The sequence below is a fragment of the Triticum aestivum genome, chromosome 7D (assembly GCF_018294505.1).
Source record: "Triticum aestivum cultivar Chinese Spring chromosome 7D, IWGSC CS RefSeq v2.1, whole genome shotgun sequence".
Taxonomy (NCBI): Eukaryota; Viridiplantae; Streptophyta; class Magnoliopsida; order Poales; family Poaceae; genus Triticum; species Triticum aestivum.
Window position 1 is genome coordinate 570,627,559 of NC_057814.1, and position 21,500 is coordinate 570,649,058.

At 43.9% G+C, this 21,500-nt stretch overlaps 1 protein-coding gene across 1 annotated transcript; it reads left to right on the forward strand.

Annotated features, from left to right (window-relative positions):
- The first annotated feature begins 1,353 nt into the window (after positions 1–1,353).
- On the forward strand, positions 1,354–6,222 carry LOC123165591 (elongation factor 2). Its single transcript, XM_044583264.1, has 3 exons — positions 1,354–1,510; positions 2,853–2,981; positions 3,606–6,222. Exons 2-3 carry the CDS (start codon positions 2,891–2,893, stop codon positions 6,044–6,046), a joined length of 2,532 nt encoding a protein of 843 aa, XP_044439199.1. The 5' UTR covers positions 1,354–1,510; positions 2,853–2,890; the 3' UTR covers positions 6,047–6,222.
- The last annotated feature ends 15,278 nt before the right edge of the window (positions 6,223–21,500 follow it).

Consider the following 21,500-nt stretch of genomic DNA (forward strand, 5'->3'; position numbering starts at 1 on the left):
AGTACCGAACGTACGGCACCTCCGCGTTCAGCACACGTTTAGCTCGAAGACATCCTCGCCTTCTTGATCCAACAAGTTAGATGTCCTCTACTTTGTTGTTCCAAGTTTTACGTGGCTGCTACGGGCAACTAGCAAGAACCGTTCTTACCTACGCAAAACCACAACGGTGATTATCAAGTTGCTATTTAACCTTCTGCAAGGACCGCCGTAGTCAAATCCGATTCAACTAAAGCAGGAGAAACAGACACCCGCCAGCCACCTTTATGCAAAACAAGTTGCATGTCAGTCAGTAGAACCAGTCTCATGCTGTTCTGAACATGCCACATATGCAATATATGTGGTAGAGATACAGAGGATGCTCAACATGCTGTTCTGAACTGTACAAAATCTAGAGCTCTTCGAGAGAATATGAGAGAGCATTGGGCCTTGCCAATTGAATTGTCGCTTGTTACCCGTGACCCGGACTGGCTTCTAAATGCGCTCAGTCTTTGTTCTGGAGACATGCGAGAAAAATTGCTCTTGGTACTATGGCGTTCCTAACATCTTAGGGATGACATTGTGCATAACAAAGGTACAACAAAGGTTTCAGACTCAGTCCTTTTCCTGAAGAATTATTGAGAAACTTTGAACTCAAACAATCCAAGTGAAAGTGATGTGAAAGGGAAAAAACCTTTGTATGATATACAAAAACAATTGACCACTGCTGAGAAAATGAAACCAATAGGGCACTGGTCCAGACCCCAAGGCGAAGCTAAATGTTGATGCCTCCTTTGTATCTGCTTTGGGATCAGCTTGGGCAGGGGCAGTCGCCAGGGATAGCACCGGCTCAGTTGTTTCCTTTGTAGGCCGTCACTTTCATATGTGTACTGATGCAGAGGAAGTTGAAGCAAACGCTCTGCGTTTGGGACTCAAGTGTTTGCGGGATATAAACAAGGTTCAGGTACGAGTGGAATCAGACTGTGCTGTTGTTGTTGCGGTTGTGAGTGCAGAAGAAAGAAACAATACTAAGTGGTGGGCTACTTATGAAGAAGCAAAGACTATAATGCGGGAGTTCAGTTCGTGCATGATGAGTAAAATTGGAAGAGAGTGCAACGTGGCCCCACATGAGATAGCAGCTCATGCTAGAGCTCATGGAGATTTTTATATAGTGCAGAATGTCTTTCATGTAATTGAGAATGACTGTAGAACTTGCTATGAATGAATGAAAGAGCTCTCTTTCCCCTTCAAAAAAAAAGTTATCCCTTGGGGTGTTACAAAAAAAAAAAGAGTCATACCTTGGGCCAGGCCGCTTGTCTGACTCCACCCGCCCAGGGCTTCTGGGCCGTAATCGCGTGATAGCCGCCTCCCCATTCGCGTATCTGGCCCGTCACAGTACGACTATATATACCGGCAAGCGAAGCCGCCCTAGCCTTCCTCCCCTCACCCCTCCCATTCTCTCCGGGAGCGCCGCCGCTTCCTCATCCCCCAGACTCTCGCCTCTCGGCTCGGGAGGCGGAAGCGAAACCCCAAGGTGAGCCGGACCTCCGCTCTCCCCTTCCCCCCCAGCCCTCCTCGCTTCTCCGGTTGCTTGGCCTGCGCGTCGCTTCTCCGGCTGCTTAGCCTGCGCGTCGCTTCTCCGAAGTCCGTACTAAGCCGCTACCTAGTCGATGGATTGATTGATTTCCCCAGTTCAAGTCCCCTCGCTAGCCGGATGCGCTCCAGTTCCCTTCGCTGGATTCGTCGTCGTTCGTCTGTACTTTTACCTGTCCCCAAGCGCTTTAGATCTGCTGTTTTGTTCGTCATGCTTGCTTGTTCCGGGGACCGATTTCGTTCTGACGCGAGTAGATGCACCGACTGGTTTATGTGCGGCCCCTAAGGGCGCGGATCTGTCGTTCGGGTGCTGGTTTTGGCTATTTCGCCACGCTGTTTGTTCACGGGGTTAGTTAGTATATTAGGGTTTTTGCTCGCTTGCCTGTCTGTGGCACCTGGTCAGGTTTGTTCAGCTGCCTTTACATGCGTTCTGCATGAACTTCTCTGTGTGCATCAGCGTTTTATGTTATTTAGTTCAGCCATTCTGCATGAATTACTCTGACCGGACCATTTCGTTTATATGAGTATTTTCTGTGTGTTTTCCAAAGTCATCCCCATATATGGATGGTTGCACCTCTGCAGAGTTCAACTCAATGACTGTTATGTGCCATTGTTTTTAGTGTTTATATGTTGGTAATTACATGATATTGCAGTGAACAGTTGTGCATAAAACTGTCATTCCGTTACAAGTCAACTTTTGCTCCATCCCATTTACCCAAGTCCAGCCTTAGTCTCTAATCATCTTATACGCTGTTTTGCAATTCCTACCTGATTTATTCTGGTGAAGTTTCTCTATGATCGATCCCTTTACAAGTTTCGCAGTCCTGTAAGTTCTTGAAGGTTTAGTAAGTGAATCGGTTACCGGTTTTGCTTCATAGTTGTGTAGCCCCTTCAATTGTGGAGCACCAGCTTTTGCATCTACACTTCTCATGATTTATTCATTTATTTCTTTAATTTTGGTTGGTCGTATTGCTTTGTGGCTATTACCCTCTGGACAGTTAAAATTTCAGGTCATGGTTTGTTGATGCTAGTGTTAGGTGAAGTATTTTTGTTTTATTATGCTAGGTTGTCCATATTATTTATTTTGCTTTACCGGGTATTGTTGGTTGAAGTGTTGTTTAAAGTATTAAGGTGGCAGTGTATATGACTTTTGGGTATAAAACTATATTAGTTGCAATTTTGAGTATTACTTAGACTTTTGGGTATACAACTATATTATATTAGTGTCAGATCTATTCACTTGATTCTTCTTAGATTCTGATAGCTTACTATTCTTTGAACAGGAACTATATTCCTGCCGTGACATTCAAACACAGTCAAGATGGTGAAGTTTACAGCGGAGGAGCTCCGCGGAATCATGGACAAGAAGAACAATATCAGAAACATGTCTGTTATTGCCCATGTTGATCACGGTATGTGCCTGAACAGTGACACTATCGAGTTCATTCAGTAGGATCTTGTTGATTGATTATTTTGTAGCCTGCTCATTCTACTGTAAGTCTAATAATTCTAAAAACTGAATCTCTTTGAATTGGTTAAATTTAATTAGCTGCTTTTGCATTGTTTTGAAATAATAACTAGTTTTCATCCCGGAAAACCGATTGATCCTATTCTTGGAATATACTGTTACGGTTTATTGTATGATTGATTTCTGCTTTAATAAGCTTAAATGTAACTGTTGGCACATCATCCCAGGGCTCAGAATCTCACCAGTTTGGTGCATGCTCATGTTAGTTGTTGATTGTATTACAATTTATAAGATCTTGAATTCATGCGGTTGTACTTAGTTACTTTTAAATTGATAGCCTGATATTTGTGTTGTTTGCAATGTCCCACTAGATTTTGTTTAACCATGTTACTAAATAGCTGGTTTGCCTTATGACCTTTTTATTTCTGGATTGTTTGAATGCACTGTACTGTTGTGTTCTACTTCCGTCTTTTAAGTTCATGTGTTGATTTGTAATTATATCGATTGTGTTCAACTGTCAAACAATATGTTTGCGCACTGTTCTCACAGATTATTTACATATTTGCAGGCAAGTCTACCCTTACGGATTCCCTTGTGGCAGCTGCTGGGATTATTGCCCAGGAAGTTGCTGGTGATGTTCGGATGACCGATACCCGTGCAGATGAGGCAGAGCGTGGTATCACAATCAAATCCACGGGTATCTCTCTTTTCTATCAGATGACTCCTGAATCACTCGAGATGTACAAGGGCGATCGCGATGGGGACGAATACCTGATCAACCTTATTGATTCACCTGGCCACGTTGACTTTTCTTCGGAAGTCACAGCTGCTCTTCGTATCACTGATGGAGCTTTGGTGGTTGTTGACTGTATTGAGGGTGTCTGTGTGCAGACTGAAACTGTGCTGCGCCAAGCTCTTGGTGAGAGGATTAGGCCAGTCCTTACTGTGAACAAGATGGACAGATGCTTCCTTGAGCTTCAGGTGGAAGGTGAGGAAGCATATCAGACTTTCTCCCGTGTCATCGAAAATGCCAATGTCATCATGGCAACATATGAAGATGTGCTCCTTGGTGATGTCCAAGTGTACCCAGAGAAGGGGACTGTTGCATTCTCTGCTGGTTTGCATGGGTGGGCTTTCACCCTTACAAACTTTGCTAAGATGTATGCCTCCAAGTTTGGAGTTGATGAGGCAAAGATGATGGAGAGGCTGTGGGGTGAGAACTTCTTTGACCCAGCCACAAAGAAATGGACCTCCAAGAACACTGGGACAGCTACCTGCAAGAGAGGTTTCGTTCAGTTCTGCTATGAGCCAATCAAGCAAATCATAGCCACCTGCATGAATGATCAGAAGGATAAGTTGTGGCCTATGTTGAAGAAGCTTGGTGTGACCATGAAGAATGATGAGAAGGACTTGATGGGAAAGGCTCTCATGAAGCGTGTGATGCAGACTTGGCTGCCTGCCAGTCGTGCTCTGCTTGAGATGATGATATTTCACCTCCCCTCTCCTTCAAAGGCACAGAGGTATCGTGTGGAGAACTTATACGAGGGCCCCCTTGATGACATATATGCAAATGCTATCAGAAACTGTGACCCTGACGGTCCTCTTATGCTGTATGTCTCCAAGATGATTCCAGCATCTGACAAGGGTAGATTCTTTGCCTTTGGACGTGTTTTTGCCGGGAGGGTTGCAACTGGCATGAAGGTCCGTATCATGGGTCCCAACTTTGTTCCTGGCCAGAAGAAGGATCTGTATGTGAAGAGTGTCCAGCGTACTGTTATCTGGATGGGAAAGAAGCAAGAGTCTGTTGAGGATGTTCCCTGTGGTAACACTGTTGCTTTGGTTGGTTTGGATCAGTTCATCACAAAGAATGCAACCCTGACAAATGAGAAGGAAGTTGATGCCTGCCCAATCAGGGCAATGAAGTTCTCTGTGTCCCCTGTTGTGCGTGTTGCTGTTCAGTGCAAGGTGGCCTCTGATCTTCCCAAGCTTGTTGAGGGTTTGAAGCGTCTGGCAAAGTCAGATCCTATGGTTCTCTGTACCATTGAGGAGTCTGGTGAGCATATCATTGCTGGAGCTGGAGAGCTTCACCTTGAAATCTGTTTGAAGGATCTTCAGGATGACTTCATGGGTGGTGCTGAAATCATTGTTTCCCCTCCCGTTGTCTCCTTCCGTGAGACTGTTCTGGAGAAGTCCTGCCGTACTGTCATGAGCAAGTCCCCGAACAAGCACAACCGTCTTTACATGGAAGCTCGCCCCTTGGAGGAGGGACTGGCTGAGGCCATTGATGATGGTCGCATTGGCCCACGTGATGATCCTAAGGTGCGGTCCAAGATCCTGTCTGAGGAGTTTGGGTGGGACAAGGATCTTGCCAAGAAGATTTGGTGCTTTGGACCTGAGACGACTGGCCCCAACATGGTCGTCGACATGTGTAAGGGAGTGCAGTATCTTAATGAAATCAAGGACTCTGTTGTGGCTGGTTTCCAGTGGGCGTCAAAGGAAGGCGCGTTGGCTGAGGAGAACATGCGTGGCATTTGCTTTGAGGTCTGTGATGTTGTTCTCCACACTGATGCTATCCACAGGGGTGGTGGTCAGGTCATTCCCACGGCCAGGAGGGTCATTTATGCTTCTCAGCTGACTGCCAAGCCAAGGCTGCTGGAGCCTGTGTACCTGGTTGAGATCCAGGCCCCGGAGAATGCGCTTGGTGGTATCTATGGTGTTCTGAATCAGAAGAGAGGGCACGTGTTCGAGGAGATGCAGAGGCAAGGTACCCCGCTCTACAACATCAAGGCCTACCTCCCCGTCATTGAATCCTTTGGGTTCTCAAGCACCCTGAGGGCCGCGACGTCCGGCCAGGCCTTCCCCCAGTGTGTGTTTGACCACTGGGACATCATGGCTTCTGATCCTTTGGACCCAGGCACCCAGTCGGCGACGCTCGTCACGGATATCCGCAAGAGGAAGGGCCTCAAGGAGCAGATGACCCCTCTATCCGATTTCGAGGACAAGCTCTAAATTTTTGGTGCTGTTATCCCTTACCTGGTCTTGTGTTGTTAAAGAGAGCTGCACTATTTTGTATCGATGAGTCTTGCTGTTATGACCTACTTGTCGTGATACTGGGAACTATGTTTTGATGTCTGGTGATGTAACGGATGTTTTACTTAGATTATCTATCTGTTGTCCACTGGTTCTTTTGCTCTTGTGCTTGATCTTTAGATTTGCCTGATTCTTAGTCGGTATAATCTTGCTTTCTCATGAAAAAGTTGCGTCACATTCTGGTCACTATTCTCGTTCGTTGACGATTTAGAAACTTTTTTGTTTGCATTATTTCCTCTATCCGAGCATGCAGCTTCTTTCCTCTAGGATTGGCGTTCTGTCACCTTGCGAGTCCCTCCATCCTCCCCTTCTCGCAGCCATGGTGTCTGTGTTCGGTGGCATGGTGGTTTGGATTTAGGTGAAGTTTTCTCCACGGCCAGTAAGGTGGCGCCCAGATCTGGTGGTCTCGTCGGTGGGGCATCTTCTTCCATGCCGGTGGTAAAGAGGCTGAGAGAAGGTTTACCCCCAGCCGGTTCCATGGCGAAGCTTAGACCCGTCTGATTTCACTCCCCCCCTTCCTAATCCCGTCGATTGCTTGTACAAGAGGACCCTCTGCTTAGCTCCTACTTCAAAAGCCATCATGGTGGTGGATAAGAGCATCTCCATGAGCCGCCCAACGCGGTGGCGTGCTAAAAACTACTTTGCAGCGTGCCCATCGCTTGCGGGCAGCGCTGGCTCCAGCAGCCGTGCTAAAATGCAGCGCGCGTGTAGCTCCAGCAGCACGCAAAAATACAGCGCGCACGACTCGCCGATACATGCCATATGTTGCATTTTGGACACAAAATGAATTTCGAACATTCAAAATGCAATGAACATGGCATAAATAATTTCACACAAACAAGTTGATGACTAAAAGTGTCCACAAATTCAAATTCATGCCCACAAGATCATCCAACCAAGTTCAAAATGTAAACTAAGTTCATGACACAAACGAAAGGCACATCAACAATCAAGCCTCGTCCTCGTCTTCATCCTCATCTTCCTCCGATTCATCCGACTCCTCCGAAGACGATTCTTTCTCTTCCTCTTCATCATTCTCGTGCGCCGCATCATGTGAAGCTCGGACGGTGTTGGCAAGATCTTCAACGGCACCTTCATGGAAAGGTGTGTGAGGCACACCGGAAGACGTTCCGCCCATGGCGGCCAGAGGTGCACCCATGCCTCCCATGAGAGACGCTAAACTCATGCCTCCCATGCCGGCCATGGCGCCCGGAGGTGCTCCAAAGCCACCCATGCCTCCCATGGTCTCCATGGTAGCTTCAAAGCCACCCATGTCTCTCATGCCGCCAAGGCCACCGCCACCCATGGCGCAAATCATGGCTCTTTTTTGGATCAAGACTTCTTCACGGGTAAGATGACATACTCCTTTTGCGCCTCATTGAGGATAGATGTGTCCAAGAACACGTGCTTCTCCCAATCCAACAATCTAGATCGCTCCTCCATGCCCACCTTCCTCTCCTCAGCCGCCACCCTCCTTTCCTCGGCCGCGGCATCTTGGTTCCTTGCCATTTTCCTCACCCCATTGGCTTTTTTTCTTGCCTTCACAATAGCTTCCATAGCATTTTTGAGCTCGTCATCTCCTTTCCTCCTTTTCTTTTCTTTTGCGTCTTTTTTGGTTCCATCCAGTCGTTTTTTGGCTTTGAGTATGAAACCGAGTTGGGTGTGGGGCTTCTCTTGCCGTCATCACTTGATGCCTCCTCCTCCTCATCATCATCCAACTCAATTGTTCACTTGCGTTTGTTGCTCACCAAATCATCTATATCATCACGCTTCTTCCATTTCTCATCATCCTTCAATACGTCATAGCAATGAGGCAAGGTAAATGGCCTTCCTTTCTTGATCTTCCCCTTCTTGGTCCTCTTCTCCTCTCCTTTGAACAAGTTTTGTGCAATATTGTACTACATGAAAACAAAACAAGTTAGCACTCAAACACCAACAACAAGCATGATGAACATGGATGAAATGACACTTACTCTATCATCATCATTAGTGCCACTTGGGTTCAACTTGTGTGCGGCCGCCCACTTTTGACAATCCTTGTTGATTGTCGACCACCGGGAGCGAAGAGATCGAGCGGAGCGGTCAATTCCACTCTCGTTGCGTACATCAAAGTGTTCCTTCATCCGAAGGCAATAAGCATCTCTACTTTGGTCACCTCCAATGGATGGATCCCTCAACACTTGCAACGAAGTATTGCATAGTAAGATGTCTTCAACGTTAGTGTAATTGCCTCCTCTTCCTTTTGGTGCATCGGCAATGCCCTCACCGTCCTCGTCCACCTCGAACTCATGGTCATCGAAATGCATGTCATTGGTTTGAGACCGATGCAAATTATTGGAGCCAACACCCATAGTTGACATGTATGCATCATCGTTGAGACTACAAAGTATATAGAACAATGCAAATAAGCTATCTATATGTATGCATTCAAAAATAACAACAAAAAAAGTTGGGGAAATCTTCTACCTTTGGGGCATTTCCTCAAACACATTGTGCACGCCGTCCGCCGGCGCTTCAGTAGCCGCCGCGCCCGTCACACGCCCTTCAAGCTTCTTCCTCGACGCCTTCGAGGTGTCGGAGCCGTCCGCCGCCTTGTTCTTCTTCGTGGATGCCTTGCCCTTCTTCGGCGGCGCCGCATTTGGGAGCTTCGAGGAGGGAGGGGGGCACGTGGCTTCACGGCGGGCGCCAGCGCGACGCCACCCGCCGCCGAGGTCATCCGCGGCGGCATGAAGAGGCCGCGCGCGATGCCGATGCTCGGAGGAGCTCCGGCGGAGGCGAGGCCAAAGCTCCCCGCGCTAGGGTTTGCGGCGGCGGCGGTGGAGGGGTCACGGAGGTGGAAAGGGGTGAGGGGGGTGCCGGCGCAGGCGTCCATCGGGTCAATTCGCCGGAGCCGGCGCGTGCGGGGTGAAGGTGGCGTGGTGGAGAGAGTGCAGCGCGAGCGCTCGTGTGTGCCGCGCGCGGAAGCGAGCGCCCCAAATACATAGCGCGCGATGGCGATTCGGACCGCGCGCCTAACTCTATATGCCGTGCACGCGGTTATTGCGCGCCCGCTGGAGCCCCTCTACCAGTGGCGGAGCTTGAAAGAAATCTCAGGAGGGGCGAAGCTGCAAAGAAAAACCAAATACAAAATCATAAGAACACAACAAGTTAGATATTGCAAATATCGAGAAACCAAGACAATTATATTGATCTTCTCCAGAGTAGCTTTACAAAATACATTTCTAATTTAGTTATATATATAACCTACTCCATAACAAAAGGAACTATGCCAAAATACCATTTAACCATGGATCATTCGGTTCACTACAGCAAGACTGCACTACAGATTAGCTTTTCGTTTCTTTGCACCCTTAAAGTGCATAAGAACATCTTCATAGCTGTACTTCTCCGTGATTTCACTCTCTATTTTTACTAGCAAGCTATTGGCTAGATAATCATCTTCCATGGTATTACGTAGCCTTGTCTTAATGATCTTTAAGGTTGAGAATGCTCGCTCGGCACTTGCTGTAGAAACTGGAAGAGTTAGAAGCAATCGCAACAATCGATCAATCAAATTGTAGATAGAATGTCTCCCTGTCTCGAAAAGATATCGACAAAGATTTGTTAAGGTTGACACATTTTTCAACTCTTTGTCATTGGAGGCATCCACAACAAAGTGTTTTAGTTGCTGCTCCAATCCATAGATTTCCTGTTGGGTGAAATCAGCTGGATAATATTTCTTCACTAACTCACAAATATCATCAGCTTTGAAAGATCTGAATTTATTTTTAGGTATCAGGGTAGCACTAGTGGTCAATAGATCCAGTACCTTGTCATTGGACCTGAATTATAATTCATGTAGCTGAGTATCAAGTGTTGCACGAAATACTTCCACCAGGAAATAATGCTCCTTAGTAAAATGATCTGGTTGGCGACGAGCACGACCACCATGCATAATGTAAGTTTCTCCCAGATCTGGAATATCAATGGAATGATTTACACAGAACTCAACAACCCTATCAAAAAAGGCCTCCCAACCATCATCTGATCTCATTTCATCAAGAAGAACCTTTGTTGTGAACACTAGACGCATGGCATTTACTATGTCCTGTGATTTCTTTTGCAAGCAAAGCTTGACCAAGATCTTTAGTTATCTCCAATATTTCTTCCATCAGACATAAGACAAATATGAACTCAAAAGAGGACAAATAGTTGAAAGCAGTGTCTCCATCTGCACGAACTGAGCCAGCTGACCCATCTGATGCTATATTTTGAAGCACTGAATTTACTGCATTAAACATTTTCTTCAGGCTGGATATAGAACCTAAGTGAGACCCCCATCTAGTGTCTCCGGGTCTTTTTAGTGTGCAGATCTGGTTTGCCCCTGTACCAGTTTCAATGTCATCAATAGCTAGTAACCGAGCTAGTTCCTCCAACCGGGCATCATGAAGCTCATCATGGCGCTTTGCAGAGGAGTCAACGGTGTTTACAATAAAAAAGAAGTTTCTGAAAGAATTGAGCAACGGTGACCACTTCCTTCGATGCAGACACTAGCGCAAGTTGCAAGCGATGAGCATAGCAGTGGACATAATACGCATATGGACATTCTCTAAGAAAAAGAGCTTGCAAGCCATTGAACTCCCCCTCATATTACTAGCCCCGTCGTACCCCTGCCCACGAAGGTTCTGAACATCAAAAGCATGTTTGGATAACAAAGAACTCAATACCTCTTTAAGTGTTGCGGCTTTGGTGTTCGTCACATGTATCAAGGAAAAGAACCGCTCTTGCAATATACGATATTCATCAACAAATCTGGGAACCAATGCCACCTGCTCTCTTTTTGCTACATCACATGTCTCGTCCACTAGAATAGAAAACTTAGAATCCCTGATCTCTTCACGGATATGTTTCCTAACTTTCAATGCATAAATGCCCAAAATCTCTTGTTGGATTTCATGCGATGTGTACTTTGAACTGTATGGAGCATTCTCCAAAATAACTTCAGCAATCTCATGATTGAATTCTGCAAGGAGCTTCAACAATTCAATAAAGTTCCCTGTGTTCTTTGACCCTGGAGTTTCATCATGGCCTCTAAATGCACAAGATTGTGATGTAAGCCACTTAACAGCTGCAATTGATACTTTCACCCTTAGCTGGTTTCTTTCTATATCCCTTTGGTTGCCCACTGCTACAACATTTTCTAAATGGCCTTGCTAATTCAAGAAGCCATGGCATGCTTTGGTTGCATTGTTATGTTCAGAGCAAGGTTCAGAACCTATGTGGTTTAAGAAAGCACATTTCTTTCCATCATGGACCTTCTTCCAATTTACAAATCCTCGCACTATAAAGACATCTGAACCACCTCTCTTGTTTTTGTTTTTGTCGAACAAGAAACAATAGAAGCAATATGTATGCACGGTGACTGTCCTCCGAGTACTCCAACTGATACGTCTCCAACGTATCTATAATTTTTGATTGTTCCATGCTATATTATATTCTGTTTTGGACATTATTGGGCTTTATTATACACTTTTATATTATTTTTGGGACTAACCTATTAACCGGAGGCCCAACCCAGAATTGCTGTTTTTTGCCTATTTCAGAGTTTCGCAGAAAAAGAATATCAAACAGAGTCCAAACGGAATGAAACCTTCGGGAACGTGATTTTCGGAACGAACGTGATCCAGAGGACTTGGACCCTACGTCAAGACATCAACCAGGAGGGCACGAGGTAGGGGGGCGTGCCTACCCCCTGGGTGCGCCCTCCATCCTCGTGGGCCCCACGTTGCTCCACCGACATACTTCTTCCTCCTATATATACCCACGTACCCCCAAACTACCAGATACGGAGCCAAAAACCTAATTCCACCGCCGCAACCTTCTGTACCCGTGAGATCCCATCTTGGGGCCTTTTCCGGAGCTCCGCCGGAGGGGGCATCGATCACGGAGGGCTTCTACATCAACACCACAGCCTCTCCGATGATGTGTGAGTAGTTTACCTCAGACCTTCGGGTCCATAGTTATTAGCAAGATGGCTTCTTCTCTCTTTTTGGATCTCAATACAATGTTCTCCCCCTCTCTTATGGAGATCTATTCGATGTAATCTTCTTTTGCGGTGTGTTTGTTGAGACCGATGAATTGTGGGTTTATGATCAAGTTTATCTATTAACAATATTTGAATCTTCTCTGAATTCTTTTATGTATGATTGGTTATCTTTGCAAGTCTCTTCGAATTATCAGCTTGGTTTGGCCTACTAGATTGATCTTTCTTGCAATGGGAGAAGTGCTTAGCTTTGGGTTCAATCTTGCGGTGTCCTTTCCCAGTGACAGCAGGGGCAGCAAGGCACGTATTGTATTGTTGCCATCGAGGATAACAAGATGGGGTTTATATCATATTGCATGGGTTTATCCCTCTACATCATGTCATCTTACTTAAAGCGTTACTCTGTTCTTATGAACTTAATACTCTAGATGCATGCTGGATAGCGGTCGATGTGTGGAGTAATAGTAGTAGATGCAGGCAGGAGTCGGTCTACTTGTCTCGGACGTTATGCCTATATACATGATCATACCTAGATATTCTCATAACTATGCTCAATTCTGTCAATTGCTCAACAGTAATTTGTTCACCCACCGTAATACTTATGCTCTTGAGAGAAGCCACTAGTGAAACCTATGGCCCCCGGGTCTATTTTCCATTATATTAATCTTCCAACACTTAGCTATTTTTATTGCCTTTTACTTTTACTTTGCATCTTTATCATAAAAATACTAAAAATATTATCTTATCATATCTATCAGATCTCACTCTCGTAAGTGACCGTGAAGGGATTGACAACCCCTTTATTGCGTTGGTTGCGAGGATTTATTTGTTTGTGTAGGTGCGAGGGACTTGTGCGTGGCCTCCTACTGGATTGATACCTTGGTTCTAAAAAACTGAGGGAAATACTTACGCTACTTTGCTGCATCACCCTTTCCTCTTCAAGGGAAAACCAACGCAGTGCTCAAGAGGTAGCAAGAAGGATTTCTGGCGCCGTTGCCGGGGAGTCTATGCAAAAGTCAACATACCAAGTACCCATCACAAACCCTTATCTCCCGCATTACATTCTTTGCCATTTGCCTCTCGGTTTCCTCCCCCCACTTCACCCTTGCCGTTTTATTCTCCCTCTCTTTTTCGTTCGCCTCTTTTTCGCTCGCTCGTGTGTTGGATTGCTTGCTTGTCACGATGGCTCAAGATAATACTAAGTTGTGTGAATTTACCAATACCAACAATAATGATTTTCTTAGCACTCCGATTGCTCCTCTTACCGATACTGAATCTTGTGAAATCAATGCTGCTTTGTTGAATCTTGTCATGAAAGATCAATTCGCCGGCCTTCCTAGTGAAGATGCCGCTACCCATCTAAATAGCTTCGTTGATTTGTGTGATATGCAAAAGAAGAAAGATGTGGATAATGATATTGTTAAATTGAAGCTATTTCCTTTTTCGCTTAGAGATCGTGCTAAAGCTTGGTTTTCATCTTTGCCTAAAAATAGTATTGATTCTTGGAATAAGTGCAAAGATGCTTTTATCTCTAAGTATTTTCCTCCCGCTAAGATCATCTCTCTTAGAAACGATATTATGAATTTTAAGCAACTTGACCATGAACATGTTGCACAAGCTTGGGAGAGGATGAAATTAATGATACGTAATTGTCCTACACATGGTTTGAATTTATGGATTATCATACAATTTTTTTATGCCGGATTGAATTTTGCTTTTAGAAATCTTTTAGATTCGGCCGCGGGAGGCACTTTTATGGAAATCACTTTAGGAGAAGCTACTAAACTCCTAGATAATATTATGGTTAATTATTCTCAATGGCACACTGAAAGATCTACTAATAAAAAAGTGCATGCGATAGAAGAAATTAATGTTTTGAGTGGAAAGATGGATGAACTTATGAAATTATTTGCTAATAAAAATGTTTCTTCTGATCCTAATGATATGCCTTTGTCTACTTTGATTCAGAATAATAATGAATCTATGGATGTGAATTTTGTTGGTAGGAATAATTTTGGTAACAACGCGTATAGAGGAAACTTTAATCCTAGGCCTTATCCTAGTAATTCCTCTAATAATTATGGTAATTCCTACAACAATTCTTATGGGAACTTTAATAAGATGCCTTCTGAATTTGAGACTAGTGTTAAGGAGTTTATGAATTCGCAAAAGAATTTCAATGCTTTGCTTGAGGAAAAATTGCTTAAAGTTGATGAATTGGCTAGGAGCGTTGATAGAATTTCTCTTGATGTTGATTCTTTAAACTTAGATCTATTCCACAAAAGCATGATATCAATGAGTCTCTCAAATCCATGAGAATTTCCATTGATGAGTGCAAAGAAAGAACCGCTAGGATGCGTGCTAAGAAAGATTGCTTTATGAAAGCGTGTTCTTCTAATTTCTATGAAAATAAAGATGAAGATCTAAAAGTTATTGATGTGTCCCCTATTAAATCTTTTTTTTGCAATATGAATCTTGATAATGATGGGACTGAATATGATCCACCTTTACCTAGAAGGCGTTCCAAAAATTCGGAGTTTTTAGATCTTGATGCAAAAATTGGTAAAAGTGGGATTGAAGAGATCAAAACTCTAGATATCAATGAACCCACTATTTTGGATTTCAAGGAATTTAATTATGATAATTGCTCTTTGATAGATTGTATTTCCTTGTTGCAATCCGTGCTAAATTCTCCACATGCTTATAGTCAACATAAAGCTTTTACTAAACATATCGTAGATGCGTTAATGCAATCTTACGTAGAAAAACTTGAGTTGGAAGTTTCTATCCCTAGAAAACTTTATGATGAGTGGGAACCTACTATTAAAATGAAAATTAAGGATCATTAGTTCTATGCTTTATGTGATTTGGGTGCTAGTGTTTCCACGATCCCAAAAACTTTGTGCGATTTGCTAGGTTTCCGTGATTTTGAAGATTGCTCTTTAAATCTGCACCTTGCGGATTCTACCATTAAGAAACCTATGGAAAGAATTAATGATGTTCTTATTATTGCAAATAGGAATTATGTGCCCGTAGATTTTGTTGTTCTTGATATAGATTGCAATCCTTCATGTCCTATTATTCTTGGTAGACCTTTCCTTAGAACGATTGGTGCAATTATTGATATGAAGGAAGGAAATATTAGATTCCAATTTCCGTTAAGGAAAGGCATGGAACACTTTCCTACAAAGAAAATAAAATTACCATATGAATCTATCATGAGAGCCACTTATGGATTGCCTACCAAAGATGGCAATACCTAGGTCTATCCTTGCTATTATGACTAGCTAGGGGCGTTAAATGATAGCGCTTGTTGGGAGGCAACCCAATTTTATTTTTATTTATTTTGCTTTTTGCTTCTATTTAGGAATAAATATTTTATCTAGCCTCTGGTTATTTTTTTTTATGTTTTAATTAGTGTTTGTGCCAAGTTTAACCTATAGGATCTTCTTGGATGATAGTTATTTGATCTTGCTGAAAATTGCAGAAACTTTCTGTTCACGAAAATAATTGTTAAAAATCACCAGAACGTGATAAAATATTGATTCAAATTGATGCTGATCAATAAACAAATTTTCTAGGTCTTCCTATTTTGGCTGAATTTTTGGAGTTCCAGAAGTTTGCGTTAGTTACAGATTACTACAGACTGTTCTGTTTTTGACAGATTCTGTTTTTCGTGTGTTGTTTGCTTATTTTGATGAATCTATGGCTAGTAAAATAGTTTATAAACTATAGAGAAGTTATAATACAGTAGGTTTAACACCAATATAAATAAATAATGAGTTCATTACAGTACCTTGAAGTGGTGTTTTGTTTTCTTTCGCTAACGGAGCTCACGAGATTTTCTGTTAAGTTTTGTGTTGTGAAGTTTTCAAGTTTTGGGTAAAAGATTTGATGGATTATGGAACAAGGAGTGGCAAGAGCCTACGCTTGGGGATGACCATGGCACCCCAAGATAATCTAAGGACACCAAAAAGCCAAAGCTTGGGGATGCCCTGGAAGGCATCCCCTCTTTCGTCTACTTCCATCGGTAACTTTACTTGGAGCTATATTTTTATTCACTCATGCTTCACTCATATTATTTTGAGAGTCTTAAACAGCATGGTAATTTGCTTAAACTGGGAAATTAATCCTAATATGCCAGGTATTCAAGACTAGTAAAAACTTTCTTATGAGTGTGCTGAATACTAAGAGAAGTTTGATGCTTGATGATTGTTTTGAGATATGGAGGTAGTGATATTAAAGTTGTGCTAGTTGAGCAGTTGTGAATTTGAGAAATACTTGTGTTGAAGTTTGCAAGTCCCGTAGCATGCACGTATGGTGAACATTATGTAACAAATTTGAAACATGAGGTGTTCTTTGATTGTCCTCCTTATGACTGGCGGTCGGGGACGAGCGATGGTCTTTTCCTACCAATCTATCCCCCTAGGAGCATGCGCGTAGTGCTTGGTTTTTGATGCCTTGTAGATTTTTGCAATAAGTATGTGAGTTCTTTATGACTAATGTTGAGTCCATGGATTATACGCACTCTTACCCTTCCATCATTGCTAGCCTCTTCGGTACCGTGCATTGCCCTTTCTCACATTGAGAGTTGGTGCAAACTTCGCCGGTGCATCCAAACCCCGTGATATGATACGCTCTTTCACACATAAACCTCCTTATATCTTCCTCAAAACAGCCACCATACCTACCTATTATGGCATTTCCATAGCCATTCCGAGATATATTGCCATGCAACTTTCCACCGTTTTTTTTATTATGACACGCTCATCACTGTCATATTGCTTTGCATGATCATGTAGTTGACATCGTATTTGTGGCAAAACCACCGTTCATAATTTTTCATACATGTCACTTTTGATTCATTGCTATCCCGGTATACCACCGGAGGCATTCATATAGAGTCATACTTTGTTGTAGTATCGAGTTGTAATCATTGAGATGTAAATAAATAGAAGTGTGATGATCGTCATTCATAGAGCATTGTCCCAAAAAAAAAGAGAGAGAAAGGCCAAAAAAAGAAGGAAAAAAGAAGAAAAAAGGGACAATGCTACTATCCTTTTTTTCCATACTTGTGCTTCAAAGTAGCACCATGATCTTCATGATAGAAAGTCTCTTATTTTGTCACTTTCATATACTAGTGGGAATTTTTCATTATAGAACTTGGCTTGTATATTCTAACAATGGGCTTCCTCAAATGCCCTAGGTCTTCGTGAGCAAGCAAGTTGGATGTACACCCACTTAGTTTCTTTTGTTGAGCTTTAATGCATTTATAGCTCTAGTGCATCCGTTGCATGGCAATCCCTACTCCTTGCATTAACATCAATCGATGGGCATCTCCATAGCTCATTTATTAGCCGCGTTGATGTGAGACTTTCTCCTTTTTTGTCTTCTCCACATAACCCCCATCATTATATTCTATTCCACCCATAGTGCTATATCCATGGCTCACGCTCATGTATTGCGTGAAGGTTGAAAAAAGATTGAGATTACTAAAGTATGAAACAATTGCTTGGCTTGTCATCGGGGTTGTGCATGATGAGAGCATTCTTGTGTGACGGAAATGGAGCATGACTAAACTATATGATTTTGTAGGGATGAACTTTCTTTGGCCATGTTATTTTCAGAGGACATAATTGCTTAGTTAGTATGCTTGAAGTATTATTACTTTTATGTCAATATTAAACCTTTATCTTGAATCTTTCGGATCTGAATATTCATACCACAATTAGGAGAATTACATTCAAATTATGCCAAGTAGCATTCCACATCAAAAATTCTGTTTTTATCATTTACCTACTCGAGGACGAGCAGGAATTAAGCTTGGGGATGCTTGATACGTCTCCAACGTATCTATAATTTTTGATTGTTCCATGCTATATTATATTCTTTTTTGGACATTATTGGCTTTATTATACACTTTTATATTATTTTTGGGACTAACCTATTAACCGGAGGCCCAGCCCAGAATTGCTGTTTTTTTGCCTATTTCAGAGTTTCGCAGAAAAAGAATATCAAACGGAGTCCAAACGGAATGAAACCTTCGGGAACGTGATTTTCGGAACGAACGTGATCCAGAGGACTTGGACCCTACGTCAAGACATCAACCAGGAGGGCACGAGGTAGGGGGGAGTGCCTACCCCCTGGGCGCGCCATCCACCCTCGTGGGCCCCACGTTGCTCCACCGACATACTTCTTCCTCCTATATATACCCACGTACCCCCAAACTACCAGATACGGAGCCAAAAACCTAATTCCACCGCCGCAACCTTCTGTACCCGTGAGATCCCATCTTGGGGCCTTTCCGGAGCTCCGCCGGAGGGGGCATCGATCACGGAGGGCTTCTACATCAACACCATAGCCTCTCCGATGATGTGTGAGTAGTTTACCTCAGACCTTCGGGTCCATAGTTATTAGCTAGATGGCTTCTTCTCTCTTTTTGTATCTCAATACAATGTTCTCCCCCTCTCTTGTGGAGATCTATTCGATGTAATCTTCTTTTGCGGTGCGTTTGTTGAGACCGATGAATTGTGGGTTTATGATCAAGATTATCTATGAACAATATTTGAATCTTCTCTGAATTCTTTTATGTATGATTGGTTATCTTTGCAAGTCTCTTTGAATTATCAGTTTGGTTTGGCCTACTAGATTGATCTTTCTTGCAATGGGAGAAGTGCTTAGCTTTGGGTTCAATCTTGCGGTGTCCTTTCCCAGTGACAGTAGGGGCAGCAAGGCACGTATTGTATTGTTGCCATCGAGCATAACAAGATGGGGTTTATATCATGTTGCATGAGTTTATCCCTCTACATCATGTCAACTTACTTAAAGCGTCACTCTATTCTTATGAACTTAATACTCTAGATACATGCTGGATAGTGGTCGATGTGTGGAGTAATAGTAGTAGATGCAGGCAGGAGTCGGTCTACTTGTCTCGAACGTTATGCCTATATACATGATCATACCTAGATATTCTCATAACTATGCTCAATTCTGTCAATTGCTCAACAGTAATTTGTTCACCCACCGTAATACTTATGCTCTTCCCACCGTAATACTTATGCTCTTGAGAGAAGCCACTAGTGAAACCTATGGCCCCCGGGTCTATTTTCCATTATATTAATCTTCCAACACTTAGCTATTTTTATTGCCTTTTACTTTTGCTTTGCATCTTTATCATAAAAATACCAAAAATATTATCTTATCATATCTATCAGATCTCACTCTCGTAAGTGACCGTGAAGGGATTGACAACCCATTTATTGCGTTGGTTGCGAGGATTTATTTGTTTGTGTAGGTGCGAGGGACTCGTGCGTGGCCTCCTACTAGATTGATACCTTGGTTCTCAAAAACTGAGGGAAATACTTACGCTACTTTGCTGCATCACCCTTTCCTCTTCAAGGAAAAACCAACGCAGTGCTCAAGAGGTAGCACCAACCATGATGGGAAATCCTTGAACCAGTCATACTTAAAGCGCCGTTTGCGACCTTCTGGACCATAAGCTTTGTAATTCTTCAAACGGGGCTGCATAATACCAAGCTTCAAATATGCTCACCGCACATCGTCTCTTTGATTAGGTGGATATTGCCAAGTATGTGGACGTAGTGCTGGATCCCGCTGCAAGAATTCAATCCCTTGAAAGAGTACTTCATCTGTTTGAGTTTGATGGCTCTGTCCTTGATGTTGAGGCATCGAAGGATGTGGTCTGTGTTGCTCAAATTCGAGAAATAGCAAAGGAGGCTGAACACAGTCCGTTGGCTGAACAAGCATTACTTCAGTTGTTGTTGGTTCATCAGGTGAATTACGTCTCTTTCTTTTGAAAAATGCAGCAATCGTTTCCCCCTTAAGCATCGCTGCCTCCCTCTCACTGTAAAGAACATTTTTTATTCAGTACAAAATGCAACTGAATAAATCCATGGCGAGATGACCTAATTAGAATTTTCCTCAACCAAGGTGAAATAAGATTCAGAATTAAAACAATTGAACTTTCTACAATTTGCAGAGGGGAGATATAGAGAGAGACAACTGGAGAGAGATCCAGCAAGGGCAGCTGCTCACCGGCTCACTGAGGCACCACAGGGAAGGAGGCTGGAGTGGAGGAGTGGAGGAGTGGATGCAGCAGCGGCTAGCCCTAGCCGGCCGCCCGCCAGCGGCCAGCGATCACCCCCATGCGGCCTCGCCAGCAAGCCACAACGGCCAGTCTGCCGGACGCCGGCGCGGCGGCACCCCCACACTCAGGCGTCCGTGGTCGCAAGCAGCAGTAGGTCAAAGGGGAAATGGATTAGGTCGCTGGATTCGTTCTACAGGGTAACAGGGCTCCAGGCAACGAAGACTACTAGTACTAGTTGATAAATGGGCCTCTGGTTGTGGGCTGTATGTAAAACATATAGGGGTGGTAAAAAATTTTGTTTTTGCTGGGGGGCGATGGCCCAGGTTCGCCCCCACGTAGCTCCGCCACTGCCCCCTACTGATTGCGCGCGCGCTAAAAAAGACAAATTTGCGGCGCGACGCTTATTTAGCGCGGCTGTTGGATATGCTCTAAGAAGATGGGGGAGAACCGGAGAAGGGAGATGGAAGCTGCAGACAAGGTTGGTGTTCTTTATCGAGGTCTTTGTGGTAGAGCTACGACGCACGCCGGCTGCCACCCTCCACGGCCTCACAATCGACTCTTCTGGCTGAAGGGCGACCACTATTATTCCTCTTGGCCTTGATGCCCAAGGGGAGGTACTGCAACTCTGGTGTGGCGGTATCAGTGGTCTCAATTCTCAGGCATGCGCCGCTTCCGAAATAGAGCTATGAAGGTCCCGTCATCCCAAGTGGCTCAGTCCCTGGCGATGGCGAGACTGGAACCATGAAGGAGTTGTCTTGCACCCAATCGTGTTTTCTCTTCTCTATTGGGGTTCCTCTTTGCAGTCACAGACTAAGTTGAATTTTTGATTCTCTTGGAGGCCTAAATATAAAGTGTGCAGATGCTTATCTAATGGAAAAGTCTGGATCCTTCGAGATCCTCTGTTAAAAAAAGATACCGACTGCCCGCTGAGCTTCACTATACAATAGATAAATTGTGTATACCTTCTCCGGACCAACCCCTGTGCGTACCTGACGCGTATTGCTGCCATGTGTCCAAGTTGTTGATGCCACGCCGGCCTAGAACACCCCCTTTGCATCAAAAGCTCCCAGGGTTGGCTTGGCTCCAATGTCATCGACTCATCCTCCCCAACTCCAACGCGTCGTAAATGGTTTGGTGGCCGCTAATGATGAGAAAATAATTTGGTCGTCGCTGTTGGCGTCGAGTGTCGGCGGCCAGACGAAGACTGTGTCATCGGCATGCTCCTCCTCCTCTGCGTCCTCATC